General features: G+C 44.0%; 2 protein-coding genes across 4 annotated transcripts in view; both read left to right on the top strand.

The window, feature by feature from the left end:
* Positions 1-13068, top strand: part of erf (Ets2 repressor factor) — a 30190-nt gene extending 17122 nt beyond the window's left edge. Inside the window, exons 2-5 of the mRNA XM_035620411.2 lie at positions 1754-1988; positions 6140-6252; positions 7601-8514; positions 8609-13068. Coding sequence (XP_035476304.2) covers positions 1754-1988; positions 6140-6252; positions 7601-8514; positions 8609-9214 — 1868 coding nt within the window. The 3' untranslated portion in view covers positions 9215-13068. The remainder of the gene's footprint in view (positions 1-1753; positions 1989-6139; positions 6253-7600; positions 8515-8608) is intronic.
* A 3652-nt stretch (positions 13069-16720) lies between these two features.
* Positions 16721-20306, top strand: part of cica (capicua transcriptional repressor a) — a 34517-nt gene continuing 30931 nt past the window's right edge. The window contains exons 1-2 of one of the 3 annotated variants that reach the window (XM_047330291.1): positions 16721-16999; positions 17925-18114. The gene's annotated coding sequence lies outside the window, so the exon portion shown is untranslated. Of the gene's footprint in view, positions 17000-17635; positions 18115-20306 lie in introns of those variants that run through there. The other 2 variants (XM_047330292.1, XM_047330293.1) reach the window with 2 other exon arrangements.

Raw genomic sequence — 20306 nt, 5'->3', positions numbered from 1 at the left:
TGTTTGGTTTTTTCCATGACTCACTTTGTCTCCGTTTACACCTGCTATTAAAATGCCATCTGTATCTGGTTAACGAAGGGGAAACACGTGCCAATTTCCCTGGCGAGCTGCGAACACACGCGTGTTTTGCAGCGCGGATCTGATCGACCCGTATCGGTGTGTTAACGGCTGGCTGATATCACGCATCGTTCCGATGAAAAAAAAGAACCACCCCTGTTGGAATGTTGTGAGTCACTCACGAGTTTTGTTTCGTATTTGCTCCTTTTTTGAAACGGATCCAGCGTAGAGCAGCGACTGAGCAAAAAATGACCCGGTGTCATCAAAAAGCTGCAAGAAGGTGTTTTAAAATCATCCGATAAACTGTATGATGATACATAAATCGACTCTTGATAAATGAGTCTAACCCGAATAAACAACAAGGTGAAAACTATGATAGCAAATATTGTGCAGATGGAAAAAGTCCTGATTGGTTTAATGGCCGTCTGGGCAGCGTATCCAGACACAGTTTGGTTTCCAGGTGTGTCGTCTTTTTGTGGTTGTTGTTGTTTTTATTGTCGTCTTGTTTTTCATCTGGTTTCTTTTGTGGTTGTTCTCAATGTGCCATAACTCTCTGATGTTACAGAGTTTGCCCCGAAGCAAGTTTCCTATCAAACAGCAACAAGCCAACAAAAATCCTTCGAAGATAAATAAATTGACGTGTCAGATTGTTGGTCGCTTACACATTTATTGTTTTTTGAGACCTAGATAAACATAGAGCGTATGAATGATCCAATGATTTTTCATATTAGCATGCAGGCTTGTGTCACGTCATCGGGCCACATCACACGCGTGTCACAGTCCGTCAGCCTCGAGAATATCATCGTTAACAATTCACCGACACGCTGTACGTGTACAGATATGAGCGGCTTTATGGAGTGTGGGAAACTGATTGTAACATTGGTCTCTTTTCTTTTTTTTTTTACTGTTTCTCACACACACACACACACAGAAAATTCAGCATTGTTATATTGTGCCCATATGTTTCCCATCCTCAGCTTTCTCAGCCTGATTGCCAAGGCACATCTGGTCCTAATGAGGTGTGTGTGTGTGGGTCTGTGTGTGTGTGTGGGTCTGTGTGTGCACGTGTGCGTACGCTATGCCTTAGCTATTCAGCCTTTCAGCTTGGCCTTGTGTTGAAGTGGTGTTGAGTTTTTTACCGCCACCCACTCCTTTACAACACAAAGCCTATACTTTTAACTGTTGGATAATAGTGTGCGTGCGTGTGTGCTTGCGTGTGTGTGTGTGTGCGCGTGTGTGTGCGTATGTATGTGTGTGTGTGTGTTCTGATAGCAGTTATAAAACCAGAGCTTTATTTTGTCTACTCGTATCTCAAGGCCCGTTAATCTGTTAAAACAGTGCAGATTCTCCGTCTTTGATGCTGATACCAGTGAGGTTTGATGTGACTGCAAACTGTGGGAGCAGATTTGTCTATTAGTGCGATCGACGCTCTCCCCGGAGTCACTAGATCCAGAAGCCATAGACCCCAATGTGTGTGTGGGTGTTAGATTTCAATGTTTGTATTTAATCTAAAGTTTCATCCCTGAGTCTGCGGCTCCAAACGGTCTCACGCCTCGTTTCCTCTCACAAATGCTCCAGGCAACAGAGTCACGACTGTTTCTCTCACTTCTTCTTTACCAAACGCACATTTTCATCTTAACCGTCTGTCTTTGAATTCGCCTCCATGTCTGAACAACACTCCTCTCTCCTCCCCCAGGTTTTGCCTTCCCGGAGTGGGCCTACAAGCCCGAGTCGAGCCCGGGCTCCCGGCAGATCCAGCTATGGCACTTCATCCTGGAGCTGCTGCGGAAAGAGGAGTACCACGACGTCATCGCCTGGCAGGGAGACTACGGGGAGTTCGTCATCAAGGACCCGGATGAGGTGGCCCGCTTGTGGGGCGCCAGGAAGTGCAAGCCTCAGATGAACTACGACAAGCTCAGCCGAGCGCTGAGGTGAGGAGACGTGGGAGAAACGGGTTGAAGGAAAATGAAGGATGACACTTGGGCATTAAAGCTCATATAAGACTTTTGAAATTTGCGAGGCAACACGTGTCCAAGCAAACCATGTCAGTCTGAAGTTTTAAGAAGTAGAATCCTGTTTGTTTGACCCAGTGATTAACATCAGGATTGATTTTAAAATAGATCCAGTTCGTTAGTTCACACGGTCCAGGATGACAGTCAGTCACACTCCACAGCTGGAACATGATTTCTGTTCAAAAGTACAAAACTTTTCTTTTAACGCGACAGTTTTAACAAAGCGGAGGGATGAGGAGAGTAGTGACGGAAGCTTTTCTCTCTTTACAGTCACTTCCTGCATCTCACTCTGATTCAGAGTTAAAAGACTGAACTGGGAAACCAGACCTCTCCGCAGTTTCTCTTCCTCTTCTTTTCAAGTTTCACAGGTCACATGATCATTTTCAATAAACCAATCTTCCTTCTCCTCATTAGTATTTGTTTAGTGCAGTGATGCTGATCGTGAGCTTATATATTATGTTCTTGTATTTTCTGAACTCGCTCAGTGTTGATCTGCGTTTATCAATAACGGTCTGGAATGTGTAATGTGTTTTTTTGTTGTTGTCGTGAATAGCGCATCTGCGCCGCAGGCTGAAACTCCAGGGTGATGGCGGATTTAGAATCACACACACACACCTTCCCCGCTCGGCGCAGCACATGTGGGACGCTGCAGAGTTTTTATTTAGCCTCCAGCCTGTTCCCTCATCGTCATGTACACAAACACACATGCAACACGGCGAATCATCAGTGTCGCCTCCTGCGCTGTAGGTTGGTGTGGGTTAGAGTTTGCCATGGCGATGCCTCGTCACCACACACACACACACACACACACACACACACACACACTCACTTCACACCTTGTTATATGTCAGCCCTCCTCCAGCCCATCTGTGCCTTGTTTGTTGCTTAAACCTTTTTTTTTGTCTTCCACTTATCCTCATACGACGAAATGATTTAAAGAAACCTGAAAAATATTATGTATAACATATAATATTATAATAAATAACATCATTACAGGAAACGTTGGATTTTTCTATCCTACATTTCTGTAGCTACAGCCTCCTTTGGGTTTTCCAGAAGTAATTATGATTCTTTGAAAATGCAACATTTTTTCGAAACATCTCAAACCAATAACACAGAAAAACGTTGACTCCCAGAATTCGATGCTGACGTCAAACTTCTTCTTTCTCCTTCCGAGGGAATCGAGCCCACGAGGGTTTAACAGCTTATTAACAGTTGGGTTTAATACGGAGGCAGTTTCTTTCTCTTTGGTCACAGTGAGTGTTGAACATCAAGGAGCAGCTGGAGCCAAAACTTTGTTGTGAGCGTCTTTATTGTGGTCGGTTTTAAATAAATGAAGGGCTGCTCATTAAGTCTGAAGTCGTTTGGAGGAAAGTTTCGTCTCCGTTAGATGTGAAGTCTTTGATTGATGCTTCTCTCAGCGGCTTTGAAGTTGAGCGGGGCATCGGTGCACGTGTGTTCGTTCATGCATGTGAATCATGTGTGTGTGTGTGTGTGTGTGTGTGTGTGTGTGTGTGTGTGTGTGTGTGTGTGTGTGTGTGTGTGTGTGTGTGTGTGTGTGTGTGTGTGTGTGTGTGTGTGTGTGTGTGTGTGTGTGTGTGTGTGTGTGTGTGTGTGTGTGTGTGTGTGTGTGTGTGTGTGTGTGTGTGTGTGTGTGTGTGTGTGTGTGTGTGTGTGTGTGTGTGTGTGTGAGTGAGTGAGTGAGTGAGTGAGTGAGTGAGTGAGTGAGTGAGTGAGTGAGTGAGTGAGTGAGTGAGTGAGTGAGTGAGTGAGTGAGTTTCCCGTAAAGCTGCGTATGTGTTCAATACACAGAGGCCGAGTCTATACACTCAAAGTCCTTTCTGGTTTTGTTTGAAAGAAGTTCAAATGGTCCACGAAGAACAGGAGGCCACCAGCAAGTGTGTTTGTGTGTTTGTGTGTGTGTGTGTGTGTGTGTGTTCCTTTCACAAGCATTGGCCTTCCCCCGACTCATTCAAAGTGCCATCATCCTTCCACACGTCTGACAACAACACGTCCTTTCAGTTTTCCCAGCACTTACAGGCCTGATGTGAACACACTCACAGTTATTGCTGTTTATCTCCTGTAGTGTGTCAAATTTTTTGCATGCAGCGTGTTTTGCCTGTTTGCGCCTGTTCGCCCTGTACTTGTTCATTTCCACCTGTGTCGACTTCTCAAGTACCGAACCTCAGCACTGATTCAAGGTGTCGGCCTTTTGAGTTTTGAGTTTTCACCTTTTGTGTGAGATGTCATACTTCACATCAGCCAGGAAATTATCTTTCTCCCAGTGCTCAGGCTAGTCTCACTGTAAATATTACATTTTTGGATGCAAGGTACAAACGAACATTATTGTTTTTAGTTTGAAAAAATTTCTAATGATTAATCGGCTATTAAAAAAGGTTTCCGTAAATTGAATAATCGATTGAAAGTTGTGGCTCTAAACGTTTCAGAGAGAAATCACGTCATTTTTAAAGCTGATGTTCCAGGTGGCAGGTTCGTCTTACTTTCAGATAAAGGTTTTACATTTTTGAAGTATTAACTAGCACTTAAAAAATGCAGGAACTTAACTTAAAAATGAAGTTTAAAAATAAATGTTTTTTGTTGATTTTTTACCTATGAAGATTGAAATATATTTCCACCTCTGCATGTTGCTATACATGTTTCATATCTGTGAGATTAAATGAGTAATAATAAGTATTATTATTGTGTGAATGCTGTGCTGTAATATCTCCTCTCTAATCTGTCTCATAACATCCATACGTTCTGTTTTGTTGGGCCGCTGTTTACCTGCCTGCTCCTTTGTGTGTGTGTGTTGTGGTCGGCTCCGTCAGCAGAGGCCCCTTCACTCATTGAGTTCTGGTTCAAACACTGCTGCTCTACTTTGTTCTCCATTGTTACCTCCAGTGACCAACTCTCTGTTCACACCGGAGAAGAGATAAAGCAGCTCCATCATTCTGACTAATAAGTGTAACCTGAAAATTAGTAATGTTGAACTATTTTAGTGTCATATTCTTCATGTGGCCAAAATGAAACTATAACTCTGGATGGATAGATTCATAAAGACAAATGGTCGGATGCATAAGTAACAGGCCTGTATGCAGGCCTGTATGCAGGCCTGTTACTCCATTGAGCTCCTCTCCGCTCGTCTGCACCAGAAACGATGAATAACGTTTTCACATTTTCCAGAATGAAGTGGCAAGTCACAACGGATTGAGAGTCACTGATGTAGATGTTTTTATTCAAAGGAAAAATACGACTGTGGTTTGGTTCCCGAGGCTATCGATGAGTCACCGGGAGCCATTTTATCATCTTCTTAGATGAGCTGTCGACGGCTCGCTTCGCTCACTCCTCTCCATCCCAGTGTGTATTGACAGTGACTAATGCAACTCGTACTCATGGAGCCGCCTGGTCGAGACCGAGTCAGAGCGGCTGCTGCACTTCGTTGAGTAATCACAGTGAGAATCACGCCGTGAGAAGAGTACAGAGTGAAACTGAGCTGTTTTGTATTTGTTTAGAAAAATTACCGTGGATCTTTCTTTTATTAGCTGCTTCCCCCGTCATTGACAGTGATTGATAAAAGGTACGACCTGGAGAGCTAAGCGCCTTGAAGCTGTATTTACTCACCAGCAGAGGACGACTCCACTGGTCGTTTCTATAGAAGTCTATGAGAAAATGACTTCTCACTTTATTCATAACGTCAGTAAACATTTTCCTGAGAAGTTTATGGTTCAATCTCTAGTTTCAAGTCTTGATGCTCATTTTGTTAATTATGGTCTCATTTAGAGGCAAGTAGACGCTAAAGCACCGTGTACATTGGAGCGTGGATACAGCGTGATTGACGGCTGGTATCGTCCAGGGTTGCGGGTGGAGGTAGACCCCGCCCGCCGTAAGTTTCTAAAAAACCAAGATGGCACTGGTCAAACATACTAAATGGCAGCTCACAAGTCAACCAGTGACGTCACGGTGCGTTTGCACTTGGTCAAAATGGCGGCCAACGATGAAACATAACAGAGCCTGTGGTGGTAACTGACGAGAAGATAACTGTTCTTCTTCTTCCTGCTCTCTCTTTGTAGATACTACTACAACAAGAGGATCCTTCACAAGACCAAAGGGAAGAGATTCACGTACAAGTTCAACTTCAACAAACTGGTGCTGGTCAACTACCCCTTCATCGACATGGGCACTGGTACGTAGACACACACTTTCACACTCGCTCACCACGACACAAGATGACCACACTGCCCGTATCCGAGATACTTTAGCTTCATTTATGAACAATGGGAGGAAGCGAAGCTGCGTCGTCCATCACATTTGTATCGTTGAGCCCATTATGAAACACCGCTGAGGTTAGCTAGCCATGTAGCCACTAGCTCGCTACGCTGCTGTAGTGTGTGTGTGTCCGTGTGCCACGTCCCAGTTTACCCGTGCGCTCTCCTTCTTCTGAAGTCGTCTCTGGTTCTGGTCCCGGCCACCCAGTGTAAACACGGCCCATATGGGAGCGTTGGATACCAGCGACAAAAGTGCGGCACGAAACTTTAATTATAGCCTCCGTGTGATGTGGCCCACACACTGACATGTTGTGATACGATGGTTTCGTATGATGGTTTTACACACACACACACACACATGCCCACGACAATCTGGATTGATGCACATACTCTGCACAAACGCATGCACACACACACACACACACACACACACACACACACGCTGTTTTTTCTCCCCGTTGTCTCCGTCACACATGGTCGTGAGAGTGTGTGCGTCTTAAAAAGAGAGAACCGCACACACGCACACACACGCACTCGGCGGTACTGGAAAAAAACAAAAAAACAAGAGGAACCCAACCCATGTTTGTGATGGCAGTAAGAGCGACTTTTCCAATATTTAATTCTGGCACGTGCACGGATGCCAAGAATTTATTGCAGTGCCACAGTCTCCCTGGTGAGAGGGAGGGAGGGAGGGGGGAGGGAGGACAGAGGAGGGAGGGAGGAGCGGTTGAAAGAGAAAAGAACTTGTGGCTTTGTGTAACCCAGTGTTTTCTTTGTGTGCCTGTGACCCTCAGGGTAAAATAGTTTGGAGTTATGAGAGATGTGACCTACTCTCATTAGTCACCGCTCCTCTGTCTGAAAGGCTGCTGCGTCCAAATGTAACATTTTTAAAAAACATACGTAGCATGGCAAAGCTTTAGCCCAAGTGGAATTGAGCCATGCAGATCCATCTTTTTTTATGATATTGTCACAGATTGCATCCCACACGATACAAAAAAATTTGCTCACGACATTGAAAACTGTTCCACATAATAACAAATTGTCCCAGAAATCATGTCCCTGATATTCTGCATGAACTCACACAGACCAGAGAAGAGTTTGTGGAGTAAAGTGTTTCTATTGAACATTTGAAATCACATTTTTTAAAGCTTAAAGCATTGAAGGCAAATACTTCTAAACCAAAACATATTTTCATGGACAGATGAAGTGAGAGCTGTGCTTTTCAAGATTATGAATCATCATTTTGAATTCTCTGGTTCCTCGCAGGTCGAGGAGTTCCTCAGAGCGCCCCCCCGGTGCCGACCGGAGGCAGCCACTTCCGCTTCCCCCCGTCAACGCCGTCGGACGTGCTGTCGTCCAGCGAGGAGCTCCGCAGTCCGGGCATGTTCAGCAGCGTTGCCCGCCGCATGGCCCGCGGCTCGGTCAGCGACTGCAGCGACGGCACCTCCACCAACTCTGAGCTGGAGGAGGCCGTGGGGGCTGAGGAGCGCGGCATGGGGCCCGAGAGGGCGTTCAGGGGTCTGCTGCCCCACCGCCTGCCTCACGACTCTCTCTTCAGGGTCTATGGCGGCGGCCCGAACCCCGCAGGGCTCGGCAGACCTGGCCACAGGGTCCACCCTGACTCCCTCTCCCCGTTCCCCGTCTCCCCTCTGCCTGGCCCCGGGGGTCTCCTGTCCCCCGCCCTGTCCATGACCCCCACCCCTCACATGTCCTACACCCCCTCCCCCTCCATGTCCTCACCGATGCTGGGCTCCCACTTCTCCTTCAACCCGGAGGACATGAAGCACTACCTGCAGGCCCACACCCAGTCCGTCTACAACTACCACCTCAGCCCCCGAGCTTTCCTCCACTACCCCAACATTGTCATCCCCCAGCCCCACCGCCCCACCCTGGAGAAGCCGGCCACCCACCACCTCCACGGCCTGCCGCTCTCTCACTCGCTCAGCCAGCACGCAGCAGCAGCAGCCGCCGCCGCCGCCGCCGCCAGCGAGGAAGGGCAGCAGCACCCGTCTCCGTTCAAGTTCAAGCTGCAGCCTCCTCCGCTCGGGCGCAAGCAGAGGGACTCTGGAAGCTCATTGGCCGCTTCTGCTTCCTCATCCTCCGCCGGCCAGTCCTCCTCGTTCGGCGCATCGGGGCAGATGAACAACTGCGTCCTGACCTCGGCACCACCGAAGATCAAGGTGAGACCGCTGGCGCAGACTGGAAGTGCTGTTTTCCACCGAGGGTTGTGAATTGTAAATGAAAACGTCATGTTGTGAATTGTTCTTCCTCCAGGTGGAGCCGATATCTGACATTGAGTCAGAGGAGGAGGTGGAGGTGACCGACATCAGTGAGGACGATGAGCTGAACCACAACAACGAGGAGGACATCTTCACCGCGGCAGCTCATCATCATCATCATCATCATCATCATCATCAGCTCAACAGTCACCACCAGGCGAACGGGAACGGCCCCTCTGCTCCTCTTCCTCCTCCTCACGGTCACCACGACGACGATGCTGACGATGACGTCTTCAAGACACCCGCCACGCCTTCCGTCGGCAGCGCCGGCCCAGTCTTCCCGCTGCTCGCCCTGAAGAGCGAGCCTGGTCAGCCGGCTCCCATCAGCCCCGGCGGCACGCAGTGCATCCCGCTCAAGCTGCGCTTCAAGCGCCGCTGGAGCGAGGACCAGAAGATGGAGGCGGACGGAGAGCGGGACGAGGCGGAGGACAAGAAAGTGAAGGCCGACGCGGAGGGGGAGGTCAAGGGGAAGATGGAGGTAGAAAAAGGGGGAGGAGTTATTCTGGGGTTGATGCTGCCGCCACCTCCCACCCAGCGCAGAGCAAGCTCGGAGCTGCAGAGGGCCACGGCACAGCTGTCTCTGGAAAACACTGGCTGCTGAGCTTCACGCACGCGCACACACACACACACGCACACACACACACACACACACACACACACAGGGGATCTACTTAGAAACGAAACACACACCTCTGGGAGTCCAACAGTTTTATATAGACCATGATGCCTTGTGGCTTCTTGTCTGTACAGAAACACAGAGAGAAAAACTAAAAACTTATTACAATTTCTTTGCCTTCTTATGAACATGTTAATTTGTGAGATGATTAAAAGGAGCCATCGGGCAATTTATTACTGACCTCACTGCCTCACCCGCTCCTTTAGATTATTTCACAGAGACAAACCTGCGTCTCCACGTTCACAAGAAGGTGAAGCTACTGCATCATCGATAACTTTGAGGCTCTAAATATCAGCGAGCGGCTGCTCAGCGTCTCGACCTGTGGAGAACCAGACTCCTCCTCCTCCTCCTCCGTGCCCCTGGTACAACTCAGCAGTGTTTCTTCAGTGACTCACAACACTAAAACACAACAAAACTTAGTCTGTACATTTACTTCTGTTTTGAAATTAGCGCCCTACATAGCGAGAGAACTCCTCAACGCCTCCTCGCCCTCACAGTGCCAGTTATGCCAGCACGTCTGCCAGGGAGATTTTGTCTTTTAATGGGTCCGTTGAAATTAATCACATCCGTCTCCTTTTAAAGAGCAACAAGAGGCGGACGGGATATTGTACAGCTAGTGGATCGGATGAATTGGAAGGTGGCGAGCTCCCTCTCTCCTCCTTTTTCCTCCTTGGATATATTCCCCCCAATCCTGACGTTACTAGATAGATAGAGATTTCGAGATTATTACAGAAGTGCCTCTCTGTCTGCAGCCGTCACCGTACAGCCGTTTACAAGGTCGAGGGCAAATCATTAAAAAGAACTGAGGATGGATCCTACGGAGGGTTAAAGGTGTGATCAGGAAGAAACAGGAAACAACTCTGGACACTATCGGACTGGTCTCTTCCTCCGCGGCTGTATAAAGACGTGACAGGACTGATGCATTCGTACACCTTGAGGGGCAGCCGCGAGGAGGGGGCAGATGTCGGCGAGCCGTCTTGGACTTTCTGAACCCGTCGCAGGGGGACGGATGGCGTTGTCACGGCGGTTCCCACTGTACAGAGAAGGAAAAAAGCTCCGGCTCTTTCCGATGAGGAAACGGCTCACAAAGCAAGGCTTGTAATTATAGACACACCGAGCGTGAGTGTGGACGCAGAGCTGGTGTCACAAACACACCAGGAACCACGGGGCGTCTCCGCTTCTCCGTGTCCCTGCAGGACTCTGCACAATCTCCCCCCTCCCTCCCCTCAAACACACGGATCAAGCGTTCTCTTCTGCATTCCCCCTCTATCTACTTTTTATTTTTAATTTTAAGACTGTACTCTTTCTGTCAGCGGACGCTTGTGCCTCCTGAGGACGTGGACAGTATTTTTTTAGGGCATTTTGCAGCAACCTGAGGCCTGAATCTGCTCGTGATGTTTTCGTTTTCTTTCTTTTTTTTTGAGAAAGCGACAAACTGATTCGTCTCGAGGAAGAAGAAGAAGAAGAAGAGGAAGAGCGGGAACCATGTAAAGAATGTGGAGCGTCGAGGTTAACTCAGGCTAAACCTTCACTGAGATACTGAGAATCAACTTATTTTCATGATGTTTTATTCATATACTTTTGAACGATATCGTGCCCATTTTAATGAACAAAAAAATATGAACGTGCCTTTTTTTAAAGCCAACATGAGTTTTATCAAGTTTCCCCCCCCAGAAAAAAACAACACAAAAAAAAGTACCACCATGCCTTCTGTTTTTGTAAAAGAGAGATTACAGAATAAGTAAATCTACACATATATATATATATTTTATTCAAATATATATTGAATTCAAATATTATATTTCAATATGGTCATTTGATACAAAAATCAGGAAAATCCTACTATTTTTAAACGGTAAAGAATGTCTATATATATATATTCTAACGGGCATATAATTATTATTACCAGTATGATTCAGCCTTTGCCTTCTCACCCTTCTGCCTCCGGACCGTCGAGCTGCAACGACGAAGAGTTTTATATTTATATTGTAAAGAAGAAGAAAAAAATGTAATCAAAAAAAACGTTATGGTGTGTTCAGGGGCCCGGTGACAAGCGAGCGCGAACATGAAACCAGACCTGAATCCAAATCATATTTTATCTTTGTTGAGCGGGCGTGCTTTTGTTTTCCACATCCCCCCGGGGGAGTGGCAGCCTGGGTGGGGTTTACTGTACCTGTCAGTCACAGAAAGGTACATTTAAATTCTCCCTCTCACCGCAAACTAAAACTCCTGAAAGTATTTCGCAGCCGCTGTTTGACACAGATCTGCTTTAAAAAATTAAAAAATAAACGAGGAGGTCGCAACCGGGGAAGGGGGGGGGGGTCGGTGATGGAGTCAGGTGATCAGAGCAGACGGGATTCTGATTGGATGACATAGACACGAGGCGGGGGTTTCACTTGTGTCACCTGGCAAAACTCAAACTCAAACTTTGGTGTGAGTGTGGACTCGAACAGCTGTGTCTGTGTGAAGTTTGAACCGCACGCACGCAGGCACACACACACACACACACACACACACACACACACACACACACACACACACACACACACACACACACACACCCACCCACACACACACACACCATGCTTTACTGTGGCATCGGACGTGACATCGGACGCTCCCACAGTCCCTCTAAGTAGACGCATTACCACACAAACACACGCACGCACACACACACACACACACACACACACACACACACTAACACACACAAGCAGAGGAAATGACATCACAAAACCTCAGAGTAGAGTGGAGAGAGAGGGACTTCCCATAATCTGACTCGCCCTCGGTTTGTGTGTGTGGTTTCAATGGTTATGCCAGCTACACACACACTCACATACACAAAGCTATTCAACAAAGACTGCTCGGCCTTCTGGGTATTGTAGTCCCAGTTGTCTTGTAGCTCCGGCCTCATGTCTGCGTCGTCAACGCTCACGTTTGAGCAAAAAACGTACACGGGGTCAATCCTCCAAAATATTTTTCGGGGGTGAATTTGAAGAGCAAGAAATGTCTGGTGAAGAAAAATTAAAAAGTCTGAGCTGCACCTGAACTCACCTGCGCTGCCTTCACTGTACTGTGTCGTGGCTTCGAAAAAACAAAACGCAGGAGAGAATAAGAACCCCTCAGTTTCCCTCATCGTTGCTGTTCTTATCATTTTTCTAATGTATGTTTTCAGACATATTACTGTTACTCTTGTAATTATTACAGTATATTATTAACATGACCATCTTGATTTTTATTTTTTTCGTACCCTCGTGGCCCGACCCTCTTCTCCGCGAATTCCTGGTTTTCTGTGAGTTTTTTGTTCCAGTTTGCACTCGTCTTCTCCATGAACTCAAAATATTCAATTTTTATTTTATTTTTCAACTCACACTGATATTATAATCATGTTGCCACGGACAAGAGGAGGGTCACGAACTCCCCGGGATATACAGCGGGCGAAAGAAACTGTTGTTTTCTATTTTCTTTTTTTCTTTTTGATGACGTGTATATATATATTTTTTTCCATTTTGGAGGATTCTGTAAGAAAAAAAGAGCTTTGTTGTGTTTAACCATTGTATTATTTGTCTCCTCCTCTCTCTGCTCGTCTCGTCTCTCCTCTCACGTTCCACCTCGGCGGTGAGCGGTCACTCCAGAAGAGAGACGGAGACCCTTTTTTTAGTTTTGTTTATGTTTTTTATCATGGAGGAATCACATGTACTTTCTGTTTCTCTTCTACTTGTTCATCTTCATTTGTAATTAAACAATAATCAGGGTTCATTAAAAAAGGTAAAAATGGAGGAACGGCTTCATTGTTGTTTTTTTTTCACTCACTCACATTTCTTTTTTCCCCTCTTCCTGCACTTACAGAAAAAATTATATTTCATTCATAAGTTTTACAATCTTGCTTTTGTATGTTGCTTTGTTTAAAGTTGCATCGTATTGCAGACTGAAGCAAAAATATAATTTGTAGACATAGTTGTCAAGTATTTTTGATAATCGATAAATCGTCATTTTTTGATACCAAAATTTTAGTTGAGGATTTTTCTGCTCTTGATTTTTCTTTTCTGCACTTTGGTGTTAGTCATGAGTTTATATGAGGGGTTGAAGAAAAAAAACTCTTGCCTCAGAAAAGCTGTTATTTTATACCATGGTGGACGACCTGTGGCCTCGTCGAGTATTTCTCACTCCTCAAGACTCCTGAAAACATTTCATGAAAGAAAATCCATCAAGCGAGAGAAAAATAAATCCTTCCTTCTGCTCACAATGGGCCTGTGATGGATTTTGGTCTTTCTTTTTCTTTTTCTCTCCGTCTGCAACACAAAAGATCTTGACAGGAGGGATTTGGGCTCCGACAATGGTAATGACTCGGGAGGAAGAAGAAGTTTCACTGAGGCATTTTTCTTTCTGTTCCGGTGCAGAGAAATGTGAAAAAAGATTTTTGGTCTTCAACATACTCATTCGTCATAGTTTAGTTGCTCCTGACTGTTCTTATTTTCTTGTTTCTTATTAGAGATGTTTTTTTTATTATATGATTCTGACCGGTTTATGTTTTGTTTTTTGCACATAGTTAGCATTGAGCTGATGTTCTCTCTGTGCAGCAGCAGAATAAAAGTGACCAACTCTCCTCGCAATCTTTAAGAATCCTGATTCCTGATGCTGCTTTTTTCCCAGATTATGTTTTTGTCCAAATGGAGGTTCTAGATGCTCCTCCGATTATCTTCTGTCGTCTTCTCACAGGTTTAATTCAGAATCATGTTTTGTGGCTCTTCATAAATACCGGTTGCACGTCGCTCTGTGGCCCTCGTCGGTGTTCGATCAGAAACTCATCGAGTTTTTTGATCAAAGAAAAGTGCTGCTATCCGCTGATAAGTGTTTGTTTTTTTATTGTTTCACGTGGTGAAACTTAGGGCTGCGTGTTTGTTCCTTACCAGATCATTGGTCAAATAGTTTTCGAAATGAATTTGCTAAAGGAGAAATAAGAAAAGTGATAAACAGCCATCAGTCTTTAAATCGCCTGTTTTCGTTCATTCCGCAGCACAAAAATCCAAAATGAATTTAATTGAACATCACAGCCGGCCACGAAAAACCAGCTGATATTCACATTTTTTAGAGACTGAACCAGTTAAGTGTTGTTACAACAAAGAAAACGACGCCTTCAATGATTGATTGATCACCAGAAATAGCTGCTGGCTGCAACCACAACATCACAAGTTCCCAGTTTGTTGAAGGGAAACTGAAACGTTTTTCTCAGTTCTCGGTTTCCTCCACTAAACATTTATTATAATCGCTGTTATATTATCGCACAGATTATCCTCTGAGGTCCTGGACATCGTTAATCTCATGAATAATGAGAAGTGCATTGAGGCAAATTGTGAATAAGACCTTGTGTTTTCTACTTAGGAACTTTTTTACCCAAGTCTCACACTTCACAGGTCACGTGGGAAACTTTTTGGATTGTTTCCAACAGAAGAACTGGGATGTGACCTCCTCCTGTTTCGACATGAATCTCTTCATCTTTAAAGGGATAGGTCAGTGATTTTGAAGTGGGGTAGTATGAGTTACTTATGCATTGTTTATATGTGACCTTATGGAGATGGTGATCGGTGATGTCATTTAACGGAGTTTGAAGTTGAGAAGTGGAAATAGCGTAGGTCTGAGTCCCACTGTTGCAGAGGGGACCACCCAAAAACGTCTTTTCCCCCGCATTTTAAAAAGTTACATAAAAATATATGTATATCCGTTCAATTGTACGCTGGAGGACGTTTTTTTCACTGCTTTAGTTTTCCACCAGACAGACGTCCCCTCTGCAACAAGTGGGACTGAGACTTGCTATTTCCACTTTTCCTCCAAACCCCGTTAAATGACATGGCTGATCACCATCTCCATAAGGAGACATATTAACTATGCATAAGTAACTCATACAACCCCACTTCAAAATCACTGAACTGTCCCTTTAAACATCCGTTTACAACCATCCGAGTCTTTTCACTGACGCTCTACTTCCCCCTGGTGTCAGACTCCAGTACTACACCCTTTTAACTCCGTCAGCTCCCGTTTCCCTTCCGGGAACTTATCGCCCAAAGTATCGCGAGACTTGACTTCGCCTGAAGAGTATTTACATTAAAAACTAAAACAAAACACTTATTTATGTCTGGAAACTTGTACCGAGGGAAAATCATTCATCATGAAAGGTATTTAAAAAAAAAGAGAGTTCCCTAACACATTATGTAACCGTTACATTGTGATTTTAAGATGTGTTATTAGCATAAATTCAGATTTTATCATCCACCGTTTATAGCAGGTAAAATTAGCATGCATTTTGTTTAATTGATAAAAGAAAAGACTGTCATTTTTATATATTTTGATACAAAATATTATACTGCACATCGCACATGATGTGGTATGAGTTTCTTATTTTGTTGAGTGAAACGGTCCAAATGCGGTGATGTAGCTTCATGTTAGCTTAGCTTAGCATAGTGACTGGAAACGGAGGGAGTACTCTGATACTTAAGCAAAAGTAGCAATAGCAAAAAGTAATAATAATACACCAAAGTGTGGTCTGCTTGAAATATCATACTTAAAAGTACTCCTACAGGAAAAAAGGCTACTTTGAACATATATAATATTTATTTTATATATATATGTATGTATATATGTGTGTGTGTGTGTGTGTGTATATATATATATATATTAATATGTAATATATAACATTGTGTTAAAGTATAATATAACTAAAAACTGCTGCTGTTTACAGTTTAATCTGTAAAATCCCTGTTTCTTGTGAACATATTACAGAGTATACTGGCATTATTATATAAAAGCTTCTTTCTTTTTTTAAGTGAGAGGATCAGGGCTGCTGCACAAGTAGAATTATGAAAAAAAAAGAATTATACTTTTGGAAAATACTCGAATCTGCATTGAAATTATAGGTGTTTGAGAATGTTTTTTACTACAGTTTTTATTCCATGGGCATTTTTTCCCCAATATTCAATAATCAGTTATTTAATGTACTTACTAAACTTTTCTATGCATCAATTTCTTGACACACAAAGAATAAAATACTTTCAAAGCACAATTTGAAGTGGAACCCTTCAGTTCTTAAAACTGGATGAGAGGATGGAGGACAATGTTTTTTCCTTATTTCCTTTAAATGTCAGTTATTAATTATTTTCACTTTTTCTGATCCTTCACCCAAGAAAACACCAGTTACAGGTTAAATATCAAACAGAAAAATTGACTTTCAGCTTCTTTAATGTGGTCGACTGTTGAGTTGAGTGACTTCACGTATCATTACCCATTAACTTCTCTCAGAAGCTAAACATGTAACTCATCTCACCGTCTTCACTCTCACACTACCTTTGTTGTTTTCTCGTTTTTGAAAATCCTGTTAATCATTCCTTCATTGTGTTTCCCGCCCCACACACTGCTCGTCCTTCTCTCCAGTCGCCCTCTCTGCGGCTGCTGCGCTCCACGGGGGGGACGGGGGGGACCCTGTTTGAAAGGCAGTCCTGATTGACGGGGCTGTTTGGCCTCCAGCCGAGAGGGATTGTGGTCTGGCTGAGGGACGAGGTCCGAGGTCACGGTCCAGAGCGCCGGAGACACAGACCAGATCACAACAGAAGGCTAATTACCATGCATTGTTGCCGGGCCCCCGCTGTGGGAGTCCGCCTTCACTTTCACCAGAGGGTCACAGATGAAAACTCCGGACCTCTAACAACTTGAGAGCCGGTGAGACGCACGTGACTTAACGTCATATCTCTCATGTATTCATGTTATATACCTAAATTGTTCAGATTCCAACACTTCATGTGCTTGTGTACAGGACACAGTGTGAGAACAGATGTACTTGCTAATATTTAAAAATGAGATTAAAATCAATTTCATTAACTTCATTTTAATTTTAATTAAGTAAGGTGCGAATGTTTTGGAATTCTTCTAATAATCTGTTAATAAATATGTACATTTATGCAGATTATTTCCCACTTTTGTTACATGTTGGGACTAACTTTAACAAAATACATGAAGTAGTTGTTTTGTTAAAAAAAATGTAATAGGTTTTCTTCCACTCCATTGAATTTCTGGCAAAATGTCTCTATATTTTGGAATATAGAGTATACAGTGTATATAGGTTCCCCTCATTGGAATATAAAATAAAATAAGTTATAAAATAATCTATAATCTATTATGGAATTTTATGAAGTTCATGTCCAGTAAATAATATTAAATAAAGTGTGAGTCATAAGAACTGAAAAGTTATATAAATTTAATAGAAATACAATGAGAATGTTTATTATTATTTATTACAACGTGTCTATCTGTCTATACATCTATATATCTCTATCTATCTCTCTATAGGTAGAACCATAGCTAGACATGGTGTATTATGGGGTGTATAGTATGATTTAAAAAATATAGCAAAAAGCGATAAATGGAAAATAATGAATCATATTATATATAATATAATTTCCCCCCTTTTCCCATTTACTTTGTCGATATGGACAGATTTTGCACTTCTACATTTCTAACAGTTGAACTTCAGTGAATTCAGGGTTATGGATCCAGTGAGGAAACAATTAACGAGATTAACACGTGTGTGTGTGTGTGTGTGTGTGTGCGTGTGCGTGTGCGTGTGCGTGTGCGTGCGTGTGCGTAGGATTACATGCTGACAGTCGAGGACTGTGAGTGTATTTCTGGAGGCAGATTTTCCTCGTGACTCAGCAGCGTCCTGGTTAACGAGGATTCATTATCATGTTTAGAGTCACAACAGGAGAGCGTGTCCCGGGCCACGGCTCAGATCTGCAGCTGGGGATGGGGGGGTCAGTACAGTAGATCACCCGGTCAAGGTGAGTATATGTCCACTGGCCTTCGTCACAAGCAGGTGTGGGGGAGTATTCTAGGGCTGCAACTAACAATTAATGTCATCATCAAATAATCGTCGATAATTTTTTCGATTAATCCATTAGTTGTTTGGTCCATAAAGTGGTGAAAAATGTGTTTCCCAAAACCACAACATGATGTTTTGTTTTGTCCACACACCAAAGATATTTAGTTTACTGTCACAGAGGAGCAAAGAACCCAGAAGATATTCACTTTGAAGAAGCTGAAATCCGAGAATTTAGACTTATTTTTCTTCATAAAAACTACTTGAATTGATTAATCGATTATCGAAATAGTTGGCGATTAATTTAGTAATCAATTACTCGATTTAACTCATCCAGAGTATTCTGAGGATGGGCTCCGACCAGATGATTCAATACATGACAGAATAAAGTACAAATAAACCAAAAGTGACACACACACACAGTACAGACTGACAAGGTGAAAACAATACCGACAGCACTGGTGGTAAAACCCAGATTGATGACAACATCTCAATATGACATAACCAACAAAAAGAAAAAAATCTGTCCTTGAAGTCAGGGCAGTTTAAACAGACACAACGGCGCCATCTACTGTACAATAACTGTCACTGCTGCAGAAACTGCAGAAGTGAATAAACCGGAAGAGAAGTCTTTCTGTTTGTTTGACTGGTTGGGTTGTTGAGTGCGCTTTATCTTTTAATCAGAAAATGATGAAAGGTTTGATAACATGACATATATTGGTACAGTATATAATATTATAACCCTTATGGTTATAACCCTGAGTTCGCAGACTTTTGATGTTCTTTCGGAACTTTTTTTAATAGTTTTTCTGTACTTTCTACTTCCGCATCTACTTCTTCCACCACTAATCATTTGCTCCGGAGCTCTCGACCACATCACACTGTCCTAACGTGCATGCTTTAGCTCCTCAGTCACCATGAAACTACCCTTGATTCTGAACACGATGATTTGAAAAGTGAACATCGTCAGTTTGTTCAGAATAAAATATTTGATATCGGTAAACATAAGCACTGATATCGAAATATCTGTGACAGACTAATATCGGCTGATATTATCAGCCAACTGATATATCGTCGGGCTCTGATAACTATATTATTGGGATTTTAAAAATGGGAAGCATCCAATCCCGCTGATTCTAGACAGATATTAAAAGTTTCACAAACTTGCACAGAAGATTTTTTACGGGCGGTTGGAAACGAGGGACTTTGCACATTTCTCATCTCAGGTTTCATCTCTGGCAGCAGGTGCAGGCTGTTAAAACCTACTGTACTAAATCTGCTCAACCTCAGAGTGTCGGACTCATCTGGTCCATCGCTCACTCTCCTGGAGTGTGTGAGAGTGTGTGAGAGTGTGTGAGAGTGTGTGTGAGTGTGTGTGTGTGTGTGTGTGTGTGTGTGTGTGTGTGCTACACTCTCACACAGGCACTCTTGAATTAGAGAGTGTTAGTGTGTGGGGGTCAGGCACAGTTGCAGGGTCCCTGGAGCTTTTTAGCAGTTAAGTGGCCGTAATGCATTTAGTGTAAAGTGAGTGGGATCGGGGGGCTTATAATCACAGCTCGCTGCCTCATTCTTAGAAGGTGCTCCGAGGCGATAAGACCCGCTGGATTTGTGCTGCTCATTCATAACAACAGCTCCACTTCTGTGGCAAAGAGTCTGAGACTATACACCTCCCTCTGTTGTTTCTGTCTGTCTTCTCCAGCTCTTTGTCTCCCTCTTCCTCGCTGCTTTCATGATTCCTCGTCGCTCTCTCTCTCTCTCTCTGTGCAACAACCTGTCTTTCATCACTCACTTCACTGTCTGTCTCACTTTTACCACTAAACTCTCCGTCACCCTCTGGTTTCCAGCCTCATCCTAAAGCTTTTCTGAGACTTGAATCTCTTCCTCTCTCTCTCTAATGCGTCTCGACGGCGCCTTAAGAAGAAAAAACAGCCACCCCTCGAAGTTGCGTCACTCGCTGCACTCGCCCTACATTTCTGAATACACACAATCTCACTATCTCTCACTGTGGTGGGTGAGCAGTCAGTCAGTCAGTCAGTCAGGGGGAGACAGACACTGCAGTGCTGCCTCCACGTCTGGAGATCGACGATCACGCCGCTCTTGACGTGGTGTGTGGCGAATTTTCACATTTTTTTGGAGTCACGAGTCGCACATGTT

This window comes from Scophthalmus maximus, chromosome 22, assembly GCF_022379125.1.
Source record: "Scophthalmus maximus strain ysfricsl-2021 chromosome 22, ASM2237912v1, whole genome shotgun sequence".
In the NCBI taxonomy this organism is placed as follows: Eukaryota; Metazoa; Chordata; class Actinopteri; order Pleuronectiformes; family Scophthalmidae; genus Scophthalmus; species Scophthalmus maximus.
This window is presented reverse-complemented; position numbering and strand designations above follow the sequence as displayed.